The following is a 17,876-nucleotide window of genomic DNA, read 5'->3' as shown; positions in this document are numbered from 1 at the left end:
AATAAATTTAACAAAGAAACTGTCTCATGAAGTGTTGTTAATTTTCTAAAATTGTTTAAGACAACATTAGACTTTCCTGTGTTAAAACCTTAACAAAAATTGTTAGAATTTATACTCTGACTGGTGGAAATTACGCTGTAGATGCGGAATTGATGTATTTAAAATTACTAAGTGTATGTTGTCGGGAGAGAGGTGTTCGTTCATTCAGTCAGTCATTCATTAATTCATACTTCTTTGCCCAAGCGCAGGTCTTTCACTGCATTCTTTAATCTCTTCTATTTTCTGCGTTCCTCTTAGTATCCCCATATCACTGTCTTCTATCAACTGACATCTTCTTCTTCCCAACTTTTCTCCCGTTCATCATTCCTTCCGGTGCAACCTTCACTAGGCAGTTTCTTCTCAGCCGTTGATCCAACCAATTCCTTCTAAGGAGGATTAATGATTAGTCTACTGTCTAGGACGAAATTTCATTTATTCTTTTCAGAATTGAAATCTGAGCTTTCAGAGTAGGGAGCCTATGTTTAATCGTTTTCCTGACTCACAGTGCATTTGAATCGTTTAATTGGTGATTTTTATTTTGATCAAATTTTAATTAATCCATGGAATGTGAGAATAAATTATTAGAAATTTCATATTTCTAAACTCTTCAGACATATTAACAAGTGCATAATTCATTCATGCATCTTAACCATATACATATTATGCGACATAAAATCTGATAATTATACCGGGACATCACTTTATTTTTACTTGCATTTTTATTGTACCTGCGTTTCTGAATGTACTTGACTCCCACCCCTTGCAGTAATGTTCTTGCTCCCGTCAGCCACACAAACTTACGGCCGCTGTTGCATTCGAAGTCTACTAGCAGTGAAGTAAAGAGTACAGAGTATAGTGTGTTTCAGAAATATGGTTGCGTTCTCCATAGAAGGAAGAGCCTGTATTACTGAAGCTTATTTCCAGGGGCAGGTATTTATGGAGATTAATTTTATCATTTGTGTTTTTTAATATTGGTGTCGGCGGAGATTGTTGGAGATTGATTTGTACTTTTGTTGGATATTAGCCCTAAACTGGTATCGGTTTTTTAAGTATACATTACGATATCAAGCAATATGGGTCTATATTGATCCATGGATACCGGTCGAGGGTTAATGGAAATTTTGGAAAACATAATTTTTAAAATTATAATATTAACTCAGTAGGCCTATGAATATTACTTTCCAAATAAATAACATTAAAGGTCCATTGGATTCTGGTAAAGATGCGGCATGGCCAATAGACAATATTTGTTGGATTGAGACTGTATTTAAACACATGTTCATTAAAAGCGAAAAAAAAAAAAAAACTTGTAGCCCTCAAATTAATACTTTCAAATTATTAGTGAAATGTTGAATTCTCCGTCTTTTGAGTTCACTAATGTAATGAGAACACCTGGAATACCATGTAAAGTAGCCTACTTGAATGTGCAACAAATTCAAATAAAAAAATGTCCGAAAAAAACTCAGAATATGAAATTCGCTATAAAACGACACAATAATAATAATTCGCGAATGTGTTCATATTTCGCTATTAGAACTCCATTTCGCGATCGTTTATCCACATATTATTAATCAGAATCACTTAATTCGTAAAGATTAGTAAAAATCTATTGTATATCTATTATGTCGTGATTTTCGCGATCTCCGTAAATACCCGGCCCTGCTTATTTCGCACAGGTACGTGTGTAGCATGACTGAATAACTTTGAAGTGAAGATTAGAGTTACAGAAAGTACGGTAATATGCTGAATAAAGTAGACATTATATAATGAATAAAACCGCCTGAATAGTTGAGTTTGTGAAAAAAAAAAATGTTACTACTCTACTGTATTTTGATAAAATACCGTAAAAGTAGTGATCAAACTGAAAATCCTAATATCGTATTTCCCTGTAATGGATACACTACTTTTCTCTCCTCCTATAGCTAGTAAAATTATTTGTTTACATATTGCACTAGTAACACCAAACTCCTGTAATGGAAGGGGGTAACAGTGTTTCCGAGTATAGCCAGGTTAATGTTAAAAATGTTGGTAAAAATAAAGTGATGTCCCTGTATAAGCTAACTATATACACAATATATAATATGAAGCCTGACAATTATGCGCCCTAACCGTATACAGTAATACGCGGTATAAAATCTGACAGTTGATTAACTTCAGTTTGATTTCCGGTGTAAACTGTAGATACGTTTTCCAGAAATTCACAAATATCATTATACGGTCCTCAATTCTTTGCATACTATTTCACTTCGTAAAAAGGATATGGCTTGGTAACGTACGATCTTCAGCGATACCAATAATTATTAGAGATCGCCGGGCAGCTGTACTGTTTTTCTATGTGCAATGCATTGATACCTTATTCCCAGGGTTTTCTGTAGATTTGGGTGTCTTAGGGATCTACTATTGACATCTTTAGAGTTTAAGTTCTCTTATTTCACCTGTTCCTCCTAAGCAGTTTGTAAAACAGATCGTATAGTTGCAGTGCCGAAGAACTTTCGTGATAAGAAAACTTCTAGTAGAGTTTTATTCGTCACTTGTATTCTCTCGCGTGCGCTATACCAGCACGATCTGAAATCTAATTATAATCGTGTTATCTTGACACGAATAAATAATACAATATCTCGCGTGCCATCGGCTGTTGATTTATATATTGCAGCTCGATGCATATTTTCAGGGTCAAAGATAAAGTATCTGAAACATATCTTGTTGAAAAGTAAAACACTTCGACTAAATTAATATACGACTACTTTATTGGTGCGAGCAAGCTTAGCTGGGACAATATTGTACTGTATTGCATTGCATTGTAGTGAAATTATACAATATAATCCAGACTTACCAAAGACCATGGAATATTCACTGTGACGAACACGTGTTATTTAGGGATTCGGGTTTACTGAGTTTTTAAGTCATTTTCGAATACTTTTCCTGTCTCATGACTTATACGAAATACAGGGACATCATTTTATTTTTACTTCAATTTTTATTGTACCTGAGTTTTTGAATGTACTTCATTCCCACCCCTTCTACTAATGAAGTTTACCGTCCTCCACACAGAACCAAGACCGAATATACAGTCATAATAGCCTTACGGTCATAGTAAACAGTACGTTCCAGAAATATGTTCGCGTTTTCCAGTGACGAAAGAGCTTTCAATATTGCATCATTTTCCATTTGCCTACGTCGCATCCCGGTTTCCCCCACCTGCTTCTATTCGCCTCTCTGTAAATGCTAGTGGCTGGGCTGTCTTAGCTCTTTTCTGAGAACATTAATTTCTGTTAGGAATTGGACGTCTACGTAATATTATACCCATACAATTGTTTAAAATAACTTAAATAAAAAGGCCTCGTTAAGTAATTAACTGTCGCGTGATTTCGTCCCTTTCTACGACGCTGTGATGTAACCACTTGGACGGAGAGTAGATAGCATGTCTGGATAATTTTATCTTTTCGGATCGGGCACAAGTGAAGATTGAATTTACAGTACGTAAGGTCTCTTTTATAGAGTAGGTACAGAATTATTTCAGCATGAGTTACTGATACGATGTACGAACCTGGTAATTGGAATTACGTACAATAGTCTATAGTGCGGTAATATGCACATTAGAACTGAAGCGCGTATCGAAATGAACAGCCACCATTTTCAAAAATGTGTTTAAATATCCATACTGTATTATGATTATTTTTCAATTTAACTTCATTCTCTTATAGTGTATGCTAATGTGCTGTAGACAGTATAATATACACTGCATAATGAATACGTCCGCATGGAAAGCTCAGTTCGTGAGTAAAAACACTCATTGTTAATACTGTACTGTATTTTGATTAAACGAAAACCTAATGAAAATTATCAAACTCAAAATCGTGATATTTCCTAGTTTACGTAAATGGATGAACTAGTTTTCTTCCCTCCTATACCTAGTTAAGTGATTTATTTGTATATTACGCCAGTATCATCGAACTCCAGATGTGGAAGGGGTAGCAAACGGTGTTTTCGGTTCTTAATCGTTGATCCAAAGGTATAGCCAGGTTAATATTAGAAATGTTAGTAAAAATAAAATGATGTCCCTGTATAAAGTCTCTTCTTTCTTTTTGCATATTAACTTCATTTAACAAGGAAGGCTCACCAAGTAATAATGGATTTGCACGATTGTTGCCCCATATGTTCCATCTGAAATAAGAAACCTCCCTATACATTTGTACATTCGGAGAAAGCATAGTTTTCGAGATATGATTTTTTTTTCAAATTCTTCAATATAGAGCTATAACAGCTAAAGCAAAGAGTACAGATGCCTCAAACTAGCAAGCTGTCTCGTTCGCGCAGGCGCATAGAGCACTTCTCCCCTACCACTGTCCGCCTACTGCTGTGCACTGTAGACTAGAACGGTACAGTTCAGTTCTAATAACAGTTGAGAAGGCTGCATAGGGAGGGTACATCTTGCATACATTTTCAAGAGGTCAACTTTTCAGATAATATGACTATACCTGGGTATCGGAACCTAAGTGGCCCCCCTCCGTTAGCTCTACTACTTCCCCTCTCCAGGCAGCTTCCTAGTTTGTACTATGGGTGCTAGATATATCAAGCAATATCCTCGGAACCTCTGTTTTGTCCACCACCAAATTCCATCATGACCTGACCAGGATTGGAACCTGGGCTGTCCGGATGGAGGACAAGTTCAGCAACAGTTTATTCCATACAATATAACATAAAATAGCGGTTTTAATACGTATTGCGTAAACTTTGTAGTGAGAAAATACGCCATTTCCATGCAACTAACTATTTTTGATTTGAGAGAAAAATAAATTTAACGAGAAACAAGAGAACGTATTTGTTTCCTCTGTAACAAAGGTTTATTTACATCGTATTTTCCTCTAGTACCCTATAAAAACAAACTATATGCTAGTGACACAGTTCTTTGACAGCTGATAGCCTTTGAACTCTAGTCTGCTCGTCTTTCCTGAGTCAGTAGTGCTTGATATGGTACAGCGAAACGCAGCATCACTGAACTTCACGGTAACGCTGTACATGAGACGTATAAAGAAACGTAAATAAGTAAATATCTCAGCTTTATGTAATGTGAATATATTTTGTATACATGTATGTAAGTATAATTCAGCCTTATTACTCTAATAATGTGTTTGGAACAAATCGCAATGAAAGAAGGGAAAACGTGAGGAGAAAAAACTAAGAGGTAAAGTCTTTGCCTGTTATAGCGTCCATGACATCCACTCCTTTATAACAGAGACGCTTTATCGTGAGTTGTGATTTATGACTTTCATACTCCATCGGCAAGTCTATCGTGCTATCAAAAAGGAGTGCGTTATATGGCAGTAAAAATTTTTAATAGCCTCCCTGTCGATGTAAAGAATGAAACTCAAAACATAATATTATTTAGGGCCAAATTAAAGAAGTACCTAATTTCTCACGCCTTCTATTCTGTAAATGAATTCATGACATTCAATAACACTTCATGAAATTGATACTAAAACTATGTGTTGTACTAGTAGACTATATTGTAAATCTCGTCTGTATATATTTCATCTAGACTGTGACTATAAATTAAGACTTTATAATAGTATTAAGTTTTTTTGACTTGTTCCATATTCTAGCTGTAAAGCAATGTATGAATACCATGGAATGTTAATAAATACAATGCAATCCAATACAATACAATACAACACAACAGCAGCATTGTTACATTTCAAAAGGCCACCATACACAGAAAGCTAACAAGCAAACATTCTCATGGTAGTACATAAAAAAGTTATTTTTTTTCTTCCACCATGTTAATAATGTCAAGACAAGTGTTTGTACAAATTTTGACCACTTGAGCTCAATTTTGAGAGCCGTGAAGAAAGTAAGTTTCCCCGTGGCCGTTCACAGAAAGAAAACACAACTTCATGGAAAGGAAGAGATACAGTAGTTGTTGAGCTGTTTTTCAACATATTCCCCACCGGAATTGAGACATTTGTCATACCGTGGGATCAACATTTGTATCTCTGTGTCGTAGAATTCTGCCGCTTGGGATCGGAACCAGTGTGTGACAGCCGTCTACACTTTTTTCTCGATCCTATGGTATGACAAGTGTCTCAATTCCGGTATTAATACGTTGGTATTAATGAAAACCTTGTTCACAATGGTAGAATTTATATCTTCGAATGCATTTGCCTTGAAAACATCTCGCCGATAACTTTTGTTACATTAATATTTTCGTTCACTGTCGATATCGGTCCGAGAATAAATAATTGTTGTTAGCAACTTAAAATAAAAAAATAGCACTAAAAATAAAATTTAGCATTTTGTAGTAGGCCTATTTTGGGATGGAATATTTCTAATGTAAAATTTGGCGATAGAAATTCAATGTCATTAATGTGTTAACAGGTGTATTTCCAGTTCAAAATCTTGAAAATAATAAATAGGCCTAAATAAAATAACATAAATTATATTGAAATTGTGAATATTAAGAAACTTGCCAAAAGATAAGGTGTGATTTCATCCCGATCCATCTTATTACTATATCACAATCACCCGCTACCACATAACCTTCTTTGTGAGGGAACACTCGACCTAGAGAGGTCGCATAGGCAGCCACACAAAGATTTGTTGAAAACTCTATATAATGATACAGTTAAATAACGGAGAGGTTATCAGGTAGCTCACATTGCTGTGTACTCATCTGTGTAAACTATGATGGAGGGGTGCAAAAACAAAAATGTTTTATAAAGTTTAATTTCGCTCTTATTTCGCAGAAACATGCGTTTCGCATTTTGTACTCAATTTCACATTTTATTGCTTTAGAAAACTACAGTAATATATTTAACATAAAATTACATTATTTTGTTAGCTTTTGAGCACATTTCGCATTATCGTGATTGTGAAAACCTACCATCTCTAAAGTTATTGTATAGAACTATAGAGGAATCTCTCTCATGTGTAAATTCGATATTGTCACTACACTTCATTGCATTTGTATTCAGTGTGTCATTAGTCTGATAATCTTTGGCGACCGGAAGGAAATAATCTTGACAACACTGCCTTGTATAATCAGTATGAAGGAGTCTGTACAATTAACCTTGAGGACAGACCAGGTTAATCTGCAATGTGATGTCTTTCTGTTTACAGTTGAAATCGACTACACTCCAAGATATAAAGATAATTCTACTGTACAGTGTAGGTTAGCGCCTTAAGCTTGAGGGTTGCATTATCCTATGTAGAAATAGTATGTCTGTCGTTGATTAGAAATTATTTCCTAAAATTAACTTACGAACATAAACGTATTTACGTCAATATATATACCTGAACCGTTGGTTACTACCGTTACTGTATTATTTCGTCACTATGACGTGGCGAATATGCATCATATATTAAGGAACATGTTATTATAATAATATATGGGTGTTTGTTTAATTCTAAAGCGCTGTGCGTTCAGTTTTGTGACTCATAATGTGCAACATTCATTATAATTATTACTTTCTTTATATTTGTCGTATTGGCGTCGACCATAATGTGGCAAGGAGACGCGTGCCCAACACGAAACGAACTGAGGTGTGGTCCCATATATGAAATATCAGTCCAAATATTAGAGTAAAATCTCGTTAATCCGGACTCCGATAAGCCGGACGTCGCTTAATCCGGACAGGCAAAAGGAGATGGGTTTGGAAAAATTGTACAACCTTGTTTTAAGACTTATTTTTGTGCATTAGAACTGTGGAATTACAATAATTACAGGTCCGCTGGGCACAGCATCATAATTATGAGTATCACGTATGTATACTGCATTGTATGTATTGCTGTATATTTTATTGTACTCTATAGTGTATTTAGACCTATGCCCTTTAAATACACCGTAATAAACGTGTTTTGTTGCTATAAACGGAGTTTTAATGCGCTTTCTACTGTTTTAGATTATTTCAGTTAATCCGGACTTTCGTTAAACCGGTAAATTTATTTCCCCAAGCAGCGCGGATTAACGAGGCTTTACAGTATTATTATTACTACTACTATTATTATTATTATTATTATTATTATTACTATTATCATCATGCTCATAATCAACAACATAAAATGCATCATCCTCATGTCTGTAACTTAATATGTGAAGTTTTTAAAACACTGTCGTAACAACGCAGTATTTTCCAACCACATTAAAGTGGAAAAACTATTTAATGATTATGATGTCATTTCTGTCAACAAGGAAAGTAAAGGCAAACTGAACCCCTGGAATTCATGTAAGGTGATTCGATGGAAAATATTTTGCAGCAATGAAAGCAGGATTTATTAATATGAAATGCAGTTACCTGGTTGAGGATTTTTCTGGGGTTTTCCCTCAACCCAATATGAGCAAATGCTGAGTAACTTTCGGTGTTGGACCCCGGACTCATTTCACCGGCATTATCACCTTCATCTCATTCAGACGCTAAATAACCTAGATGTTGATAAAGCTTCGTAAATTAACCTACTAAAAATATGAAATGCATTAGTACGGTATTTACATATTTTTGCAATGCACGCAATTGTGTAAAATGTATTATGCCTGTATGAAAATTATATAACATTACTACTATTAATTACTTCTAATACTGACAACAGTGATTCAAATATCATGTATCTCCGTTATCGCAGTCAAACTTTCCTGTTCAAATTAAAAAGTAGCGTGATTAATTTAGTAGCATGCATTTGGTCATTTCATTCTCGACGTTTAGTGTTGTCGAATGTATTGTAACCTCTTAAGCTTTTCTATCTGTTACTGTATAAGTGATTCAAGCCTTGTTCGAATTTGATCAAAATGAATACGTTTGTGATTAGAATTAAACAAAAAGATATCGTAGACGCCGTCAACCAGAAAGTTGAAGGGACACTGGAAATTCTGCTTCCTCCTCGACCATCAACTCTCAAGACTCTAATAATGGTACCCTCAAAACGATTAAGGACAACTTAATGAATATCAACGTCGATCCTAATTTTATTCATCCTAATTTCTAAAATTAATAGGGCTTATAATTAGGAATGGGCGAATTCAACATTGAAATTGGACGACCTGTTCTAGCAACTGTTAGGTTGCCTGAAGACCTACTGTTTTAAGATCAATAATATGAAAGCAAAATGTCTCAATAGTCTTACAACAACGAGCTAGTAGAGACTATTCCAGCTCGTTGTCTTGAAATGATATCTGTATAGTACAGTAGCAGCTGATTAATTCCATAGATATTGAGAAGGTCATGGAAGAGCTCGTCAATTCTAATACTATTAGCCCGGCTACTTTTGCATCTGGGCAATAAGGGAGCACTGTAATCTGTATTACGCTGACTTTATAAGTATTTTTTCCTGTGACCAAAATTAAAATATGCTATTATTATTATTATTATTATTATTATTATTATTATTATTATTATTACTATTATTACTAGTCCACACCTGTGGAGTAATGTTAGCGCGTCTAGCCGCGAAACCAGTAGCCCGGGTTCGATTCCCGGTCGGGACAAGTTACCTGGTTGAGGTTTTTTTCGGGGTTTTCCCTCAACCCAATATATGAGCAAATGCTGGATAACTTTCGGTGTTGGACCCCGGATTCATTTCACCGGCATTATCACCTTCATCTCATTCAGACGCTAAATAACCTTAGATAGATAAATGATGAAGCGTCGTAAAATAACCTACTAAAATAAAAAAAATATTATTATTATTATTATTATTATTATTATTATTATTATTATTATTATATTATTTGGATATGTTGTATTTTTAATTTAAATTACAAAATATTTTTACAGTGCTTGCCTATATGCGAAACATGAAAGTCTACGTGTAGGCACCACATTGATTTACGTAGTCACAATAATGACCATTATAATATGTAGCTGTGGCTTACTGCTTCGAGTTGGGCTTCAAACGTTGTTTAATAAGCGGCGAGTGCTGTTGGCTTTGTTTCGTTTTTGATTCTCACATTACCGATGCACGTCTATACATGTTATCATCGGCGAGGACAGTGATGATTTCCTGTCTTGTGCCTTGCGTCACTCAACTATACGACGATGTCACCCGAAACTTGGAGTAGACTCAACAATCCAGGGCCATTCGACTGCAGGAAGAAATGAGTTAAGTTGGCTTGCTTGGGCAGAAAATAAACCATCCCGTGCCCGCGCGCGAGTTCTCCCTCACGACCAGGTTCGCAGACTGAGTAGAGCGTCCGTACGCAAAACTGCTAGCGCGAATTTGTGGTGCAATATTTACGCTTGTGCGAGTGCGACGAAATAAAACAGTAGTCGGTTGTGTTCGGGTGTGTTGAATATGGAGGTTGCTTTCGAACCTTCGTCCATACACGACTCCGGCAGTGCTAACGCAAGAACAGTGAACTCCGGTAATACCTTGACAACCAGGGAACAGTTATCCGAATTCCAAGATATTATCCAGAGGATGGATCGCATCTTAAACGAACCCGTCGCCACAACGGCTTCAAGTTACAGTGGCTATTGCGACACGTTGACGTCTTGTGCTTATATGAACAGAGGTACTCTTCTTCACGTCGGGAGCGGTTGTGCACCGAATCAGCAATGTCATAGCGCTCCTGCGACCGCTACAGCTGCCGTGGACCTGTTGCCATCTGCTGCGGACTCTCGGACTGCTGTCACTGAACCTGATAAAGAAATTCCGGCCACTGTCCGCGTTAACATCGGCATCGACGAGGACCTGAAAATGATTCTGGATATGGACCCCAGCATCATGGATGTGGTGTCTACTGGGGACCAGAAGCAAACGCAACAGGTGCCGCCCTTACCACCGCCGCTACCACCACCTCCTGACAAGGTGGTAGGCCTACCGCCGAGGGCTGGCGGGTATGATCTTGTAATGCCGTGTCCATGTCCTTTGTGTCAGTGTCGGTAGACAGTCATTAATTCTGGTGTTATTAGAACTACGGAGTTGTCGGTACAAAGCGTGCAGTTCGAAAGGTTAGACTTTTCTGAAAACGTCACGTAAAAGGACGATGAAGTAATACTCTGAATTGCTTCATTATATGGGATTCCTCATTTGTAACCGTCCGCCGATCATTGTCAGCCGCTATTCTGTGTTTCCGGACGATGACTATACGGTCTGTAGGTGTTTAGTGAATGTGAGGTCCGAATATTATCTGAAGCTAATGAGCAAAACTAGGAAGTTCGTATCAAAGCAGTGGATTTCAGTTAAGTACAACGACGAGTATAGATATCACCCGCTCCTCGCCCTGCTGCCACTCGCTACCTATGATACACAGTACGTTCACAGACAACGCATAGTGGCATTCTGTGGATTTGTGTAGTCGTGAATAGTTTGAAAATATTGTTACCTAGCTGTACCCGTGCGCTCCGCTGCTCTTGTTAGAAATAAATATAAAGTAATTACATAATTAAAATAGGACATCTGGTCCAGGGAACATTCGTGTATGATAGAAGGATAAATCGTTTAATGTCACTTAATTTAAATTGTATTTAAATAATTAAAATGCGATCATTTTGGTCCAGAGGCCACTCATTTAGTGCAATGATAATTGCTTTAACATATTTCTTAATTGTTATTGGATGCAAATAATTAAAATATGATCATTTGGTTCAGAGAACATCCGTTTTTGGTGCAATTTGGTCCCATCAAAATTTTGCATAGAATAAAACTTATGGGAAATCACCTTTAAAAAAACTTTTGTTATGTAACATTTTTCATGGAAATTAATAATAAGGGAGATATTTCGTTTTATTTAATTCAAGCCCCCTTATAACCCCCCTTTTAAATAAAGTATTTTGAATGTCATATAGCCTAAAATCTAAGTTACAACGAACTTAATATATATTTCAATTTTCATATAAATCGGTTCAGTCATTATCGCGTGAAGAAAAGGTAACAAACATCCAGACAGACAGACATAGACAGACAGACAGACAGACAGACATATAAACAAAAATTTCAAAAAAAGCGATTTTCGGTTTCAGGATGATTAATTATACATGTTAACACCAATTATTTTTGGAAAATCGAAAATTACCAGAAAATTTTGGCTAGAGATTTATTATTAGTATAGATTTATATTAATTTTTTAAGTTCTGAACAAAGTTAGCTGTTCTGTTATTGTATTATTTACGTAATGTGAATATTATGCATGATTCCATAAAAGTAAACTCATCTGTTATTAAATAATTATGCAAATAGGTGTAACACGTTTATTTTTTCCCCCGATCATTCTTCGTTAAATGTTGACGTGTAGTGCTAATTGCATTCAGTTGCGTTACAGTCCAAGTTCAACATCGGAATTACGATACGAACTTCCTAGCTGACATTACAATAGAAACGAATAATTTTCTTGAAAACAATTTTATGGGTTTAATATTATGTCCCACATACGAGATACACTATTAGATTCACAAAGTAGTTGTTCACTTGATGATAGTAATAAATACTGTATCATATTTCAGATTTGCTCTAGCAACGTCTTGTGACGTAGAACGAATATTTCAGAATACAAATATTGTTTTTTTTTTTTCTGAACCTAAAAGGAGTATTTCTTTTGATAAAATGGAAATGTTAGTTATTTATTATAATGAGGCTATAATCATATTTTATTGTATATTTTGTATGTTATTTTATAACTATGTATGAGTAAATTAATTTAGATTGGGACTTAAGAACTTTATAATTACAAATTATTGTTTTTTTATATTATTTTTTCTTGTTCCAAGACTGTGGATGATTGGAGCACATGTTTGGTTACCACTCGGTTGTACACGTTTGTCGTTCTAATCCACTGACACCGAGAAACGCTCTATTATTTTTCACTCGGTAGAGATATAGTCTAAGTTCACACAACGCAACAGTTTTGGTATCCACTTCCTAGCTCTAGCAATCAGTGACTCTATTCATTGTGGTTATTTGTACAGGACATCATTTTATTTTTACTTCAATTTTTATTGTACCTGAGTTTTTGAATGTACTTCACTCCCACCCCTTCTACTAATGTAGTTCCAACTGTCCTCCAGACAGAATCAAAGCTGCATATAGTAAACAACACTGAGTTAGTGAGTATAGTACGTTCCAGAAATATGTTCGCGTTTTCCAGTGACGAAAGAGCTATCAATATTGATCCATATTTTTGCACAGGTACTGTTCGTTTGCCTACGTCGCATCCCGATTTCCCTCTGCTTCCGCACGCCCCTCTGTAAAAGCTGGGCTGTGTTAGCTCTTTTCTGAAAAGATTAATTTCTGTTAGGAATTGGACGTTTACGTAATATTATATAACTGTTTAAAATAACTTAAATAAAAGGGCCTCGTTAAGTAATTAATCTGTCAGGTGTTTCCCCCCTTTCTACGATCCTGCGGCATAACCATTTGGACGGACAGTAGATAGCATGTCTGAGTAATTTTATCTGTGCGGGTCTGGCAGAAGTGAAGATTGAATTTACAGTACGTAAGGTACTCTTTTATAGAGAATATATAGAATTATTTCAACATGAGTTACTAGTACGAAGACGAAACTGGCAATTAGAATTAGATGCAATAGTCTATAGTGCCATAATATGCACAAAAGAACTGAAGCCTGTATCGAAATGAACGGCCACCATTTTCAAAAATGTGTTTAAATATCCATATTACGATTATTTTTCAATTGAACTTCATTCTCTATATTGTACGCTAATGTGCTGTAGACAGTATAATATACACTGCATAATGATTACGTTCGCATGGATAACTCAGGTCGTGAGTAAAAACACTTATTCTTAATACAGTACTGCATTTTGATTAAACAAAAACCTAATGAAAATTATCGAACTCAAAATTGCGATATTTCCTAGTTTACGTAAATGGATTGCGTTATTTCCTAGTTTACGTAAATGGACGAACTACTTTTCTTCCCTCCTATACCTAGTAAAGTGATGTGTTTGTGTTTTACGTCAGTATCATCGAACTCCAGTCGTGGAAGGGGATAGCGAACGGTGTTTCCGGTTCTCTTACGGTATAGACAGGTTAATATTAAAAATGTTAGTAAAAATAAAATGATGTCCCTGTAGTTTTGATCAGTGTAGTTTACATGAGTGAAAACTTTAACATTAACGTGAAGACACGAACGCTACGGTAAGCAGTTGAATCGTCATCCAAAATGGAAACTATACCTTACTATAAGGCCGCTTTTATGCATCCGTTTTCTGTCGTGTGTCGTGCCACCACAAATTATCATGCGTCATGAAGGAACATTGGGATAAATTGTTTCTTTTATGCACTTCGCGCACAATAAAGTGACGTTCCACACGACTCCGAGGAGCACTGAACGAAATTGCGTCTTTTATGCATACGTTTTGTGTCGCGCCATTTCAGCTGTGAGTTTACGTTCACAGAGTCCAGGTGTCAAGCGCGAGTTGTATCTGAAGGGGTTTTTTAGTGGGTTATTTTACGACGCTTTATCAACATCTTAGGTTATTTAGCGTCTGAATGAGATGAAGGTGATAATGCCGGTGAAATGAGTCCGGGGTCCAACACCGAAAGTTACCCAGCATTTGCTCATATTGGGTTGAGGGAAAACCTCAACCAGGTAACTTGCCCCCACCGGGAATCGAATCCGGGCCACCTGGTTTCGCGGCTAGACGCGCTAACCATTACTCCACAGGTGTGGAATTCTTTTTTTAGAATCAATGGAATCCATCGATACTGAGTGAGTTATTGATGAGAACCAAGTCCGTCACGTGAGCGTCATATAAGCCCAGAAATTAATTTTCCATAAGTCAGTAACGTCTTTAAAAGTTAATAAGATTTAGTTACTTTTGTGCGAGATCGTGCGTATTTGCTTGGTTTCCGCACAAAACCAATCCGCGGAAAGTCTAAAATTCCACATTCAGTATTCCCAACCTAACACACATAACAATTTCCCTCTTCTTACCGCTTAAGTGACATATTGATTTTACTGCTTTAGGCTTTTAACATATTATTTTTAGAGACGTTCAATATAGTAATAATTATAAATTGGAAACTTACCACTGCAATTTCACCTAAATTGCACTGTTAATTATTGTTTTTAAATATTTGCAAAAATTAAGTAAACTCTACAACTCTACTAAAGTTACTGCATTCGTGATGCAAGTAACAGTAAGGAAGCCGTGAAAAAATCAACAAGCTTCCATAGACTGGGGGGAAAAAAAGACAGACGTATATCACGGCCTGCTGGAGTATAGTAAACACAGAAAACATTTTAAAGCAACAATGTTGAAGATAAATATTTTTGTTTTGCAAATTTGCCGTCATTGAACAGAAACTAAGATGGAGATTTCATTGTAACTAATTAGAAATTCCTCTTTAAGGTATGTAATAAACGATCTTCGCACAAAATAATGTACGATACACGAGCGGTATGTTTTCTTTCAATTCTCGGAAATTAAGAAAAGCTCAACTACGTTTCGCTTTTTCAAACTTTTCCTCGAACATGAAAACTTCAACATACCGCTCTTGTAACGCATATTACTATTTTATTGCCTGTTTCTGAAAATCAGTAACATTACAAAATAAAATGTCTTCTACTTCAGTGTTATAGCTAATATTTCCTTAGGTTCAAACGGCAGTCCCTGTGTCAATTCTTTTCTTATTAACGTGTTCTTCATATGGGCTTTTAAACTCAGTCGTTCTGATTAGTCTGGCGATCCCTCCTAAGTTTATCAATTCTCTCTAATGATGGAGCCTGTAAGTAGTCCTGAAACGTTGGAAACGTCAATTTCCAGTACACGGTGGAATACCCAAAAACATAATTGTGATTAACGTGTTCTTCGATTTACAAGAGAATTCATCGAACGATGCTTTAGATTTAGGTAAACGAAAGTAACAAGATTAAAAAATTTACCTTCGTGTTCTCTAAGTTCAACATATAAGGTCTCGTAACATTCTTGCAGTATTTACTGGGCGAATATCCCATCCTCTCTGCATTCTAAAGTACGTTTATGCTCGACCATGCCGAAATGTAGTAATTATACACCTGGTAGCAGTCCTTTAATGCATGCCATTAAAGTACACCTATTCATTAAAGTTCAGGTTTTCGATTATTCTCGGATATGCAATCGAAAGACAACGAGGGAAACGTCACGGAGGCTGGAAATCCAATACTGTCGCAGAAGGTTATGTTCTGTTACTATAATAATTAGCGTTAATTGTAAATGATATTCAAATAAATTCAATTTGTCATCTCGTTTTTTCAATTCTAAATCGATTTCCAGGTTATATCAAAATTAGTTCATGTTATTCTGTAGATTATAACAAGGTCAATGACATTATTGTTCCTCGGAAAAAAATCAATACTTTCGCGTCTGCGCACATCTCACAATTTACGAGCGATGCACAAGGTCACTTCCACGCATCAGTTAGATACGAATAAAATGAATACTTCTGAATAATTTCAAGTTAGAAATATGGTCAAGCATAAAAAGTCGTATGAAACTTGCCTATAATGGTAATTAAGACGCTCGTATGAAAATTATTAAACTCGCTTGCGCTCGTTTCATAAACAAACATACTCGCGTATTAGGCTCGTTGCATAATGTACTATTACTCAATTTTTGTAGACCAGAAAAAAAGGCGCATGGATCCATCCTCCACTACCAAATTACTACTAATTAATTCACTAGTCACGTGTTGCGCCATAATGTGATATCACGACAAACTCATTGTATTGAAAGCGATCACAAATTCACACGATAATTTGTCGTTGCACGACACGCGAAGTAAAAACGAATGAATAAAAGCAGCGTAATGCGATGAAATACATCCGTCTAAATAGGTGACTGCAGTCACTGACGATACCGCAAAAGAAACAGCTTTGAAGTTTACAAGCTTCTGCGGTTACGTTTTCGTTTATGTATGTTAACTTTCACGAAAATCATTGTGAATGGTTACATTAAATAACCTTACCAAAAGCTTTGGCGTTCACATCACGTTTGCGTTTACTTTTCATTATGAATGCCCCTTTGCGTTAAGTACTGAGTGTTCAGTTCAAAGTGTGTCATGGCTCGCTGCATGCCGTCATGTGGCTAGCTGATGAGCCTAGAGAATTCAATCTTCCTACACTTCCGCAGAGGTGTATAACCTAAGAGACAGAGAAGTTGCCTAGCAAGTACGGCGTTCATTCTGAAGAGTACGTACCGATACGTACGGTAACGCCGGTAGTGGCAGGAATGTGAACTGTTTGGAAATACGTGCTGTCGGGATATGGGGAGAGGGTTAAGACGATTACTTACGTATTTGTTGACATTAACTTCGACGGTCAACATGGACACGGAGCATTTGATTTGTGTTGTGGAATGTTACCGTACGCAACCGATGATAACAAATACCCTGCGTACGACTTGGCCGCGCAAAACACAGTTCGAAAGAGGTTATGGTAGCACACAGACCGTACAGACCGCCATCTGTTGCTACGACGTTCAAGTTATACCGTACACGTTCTCAAGTTCAGATTGAAGAACGCCTTAAATAATAGGCAACTTCTCTAACATATAAGCTGAAACTCGCTTCAAATCGGTGACCCAACAACAGTGACGTCATGTCACACTTTGAAATGAACACCCAGTATAAGAATTACAAAACGTGTCGAAGTTCATAAGTATGCCGAGTGTTTGGAAATTACCGCTTAAAACTAATACAGATTGTAAAGGGAACTGAGTAGATAACGTTATGAATGGGAACTGATATCAGATCAAATGTCACGGAAATAATAAAGAAAATGTTATTTTTTTCTATGTAAACTAAAAAATAACATTTTCCTCTTCTTCAATTAACTAATTTGTTGCATTGCATTCTCGTGCCTACAACAGTAGCTCGATGTGACGACCACCAACTTCGTGGCAAATATT

The 17,876-nt window shown here is 36.3% G+C and overlaps 1 protein-coding gene across 3 annotated transcripts in view; it reads left to right on the top strand.

Moving 5' to 3' along the window:
• Nucleotides 1–17,876, top strand: part of Mitf (transcription factor Mitf) — a 539,922-nt gene that overhangs the window by 17,003 nt on the left and 505,043 nt on the right. Inside the window, exon 1 of one of the 3 annotated variants that reach the window (XM_069837054.1) lies at nt 10,170–10,865. The exons of 1 other annotated variant lie outside the window; for it this stretch is intronic. In XM_069837054.1, the coding sequence (XP_069693155.1) occupies nt 10,321–10,865 (545 nt within the window). In that variant the 5' untranslated portion in view covers nt 10,170–10,320. Of the gene's footprint in view, nt 1–10,169; nt 10,866–17,876 lie in introns of those variants that run through there. One more of the 3 variants, XM_069837056.1, reaches the window with a different exon arrangement.

This window comes from Periplaneta americana, chromosome 10 (assembly GCF_040183065.1).
Source record: "Periplaneta americana isolate PAMFEO1 chromosome 10, P.americana_PAMFEO1_priV1, whole genome shotgun sequence".
Taxonomy (NCBI): Eukaryota; Metazoa; Arthropoda; class Insecta; order Blattodea; family Blattidae; genus Periplaneta; species Periplaneta americana.
The sequence above is the reverse complement of the archived record's forward strand: the minus strand, read 5'-3'. Positions and strand labels throughout refer to the sequence as shown.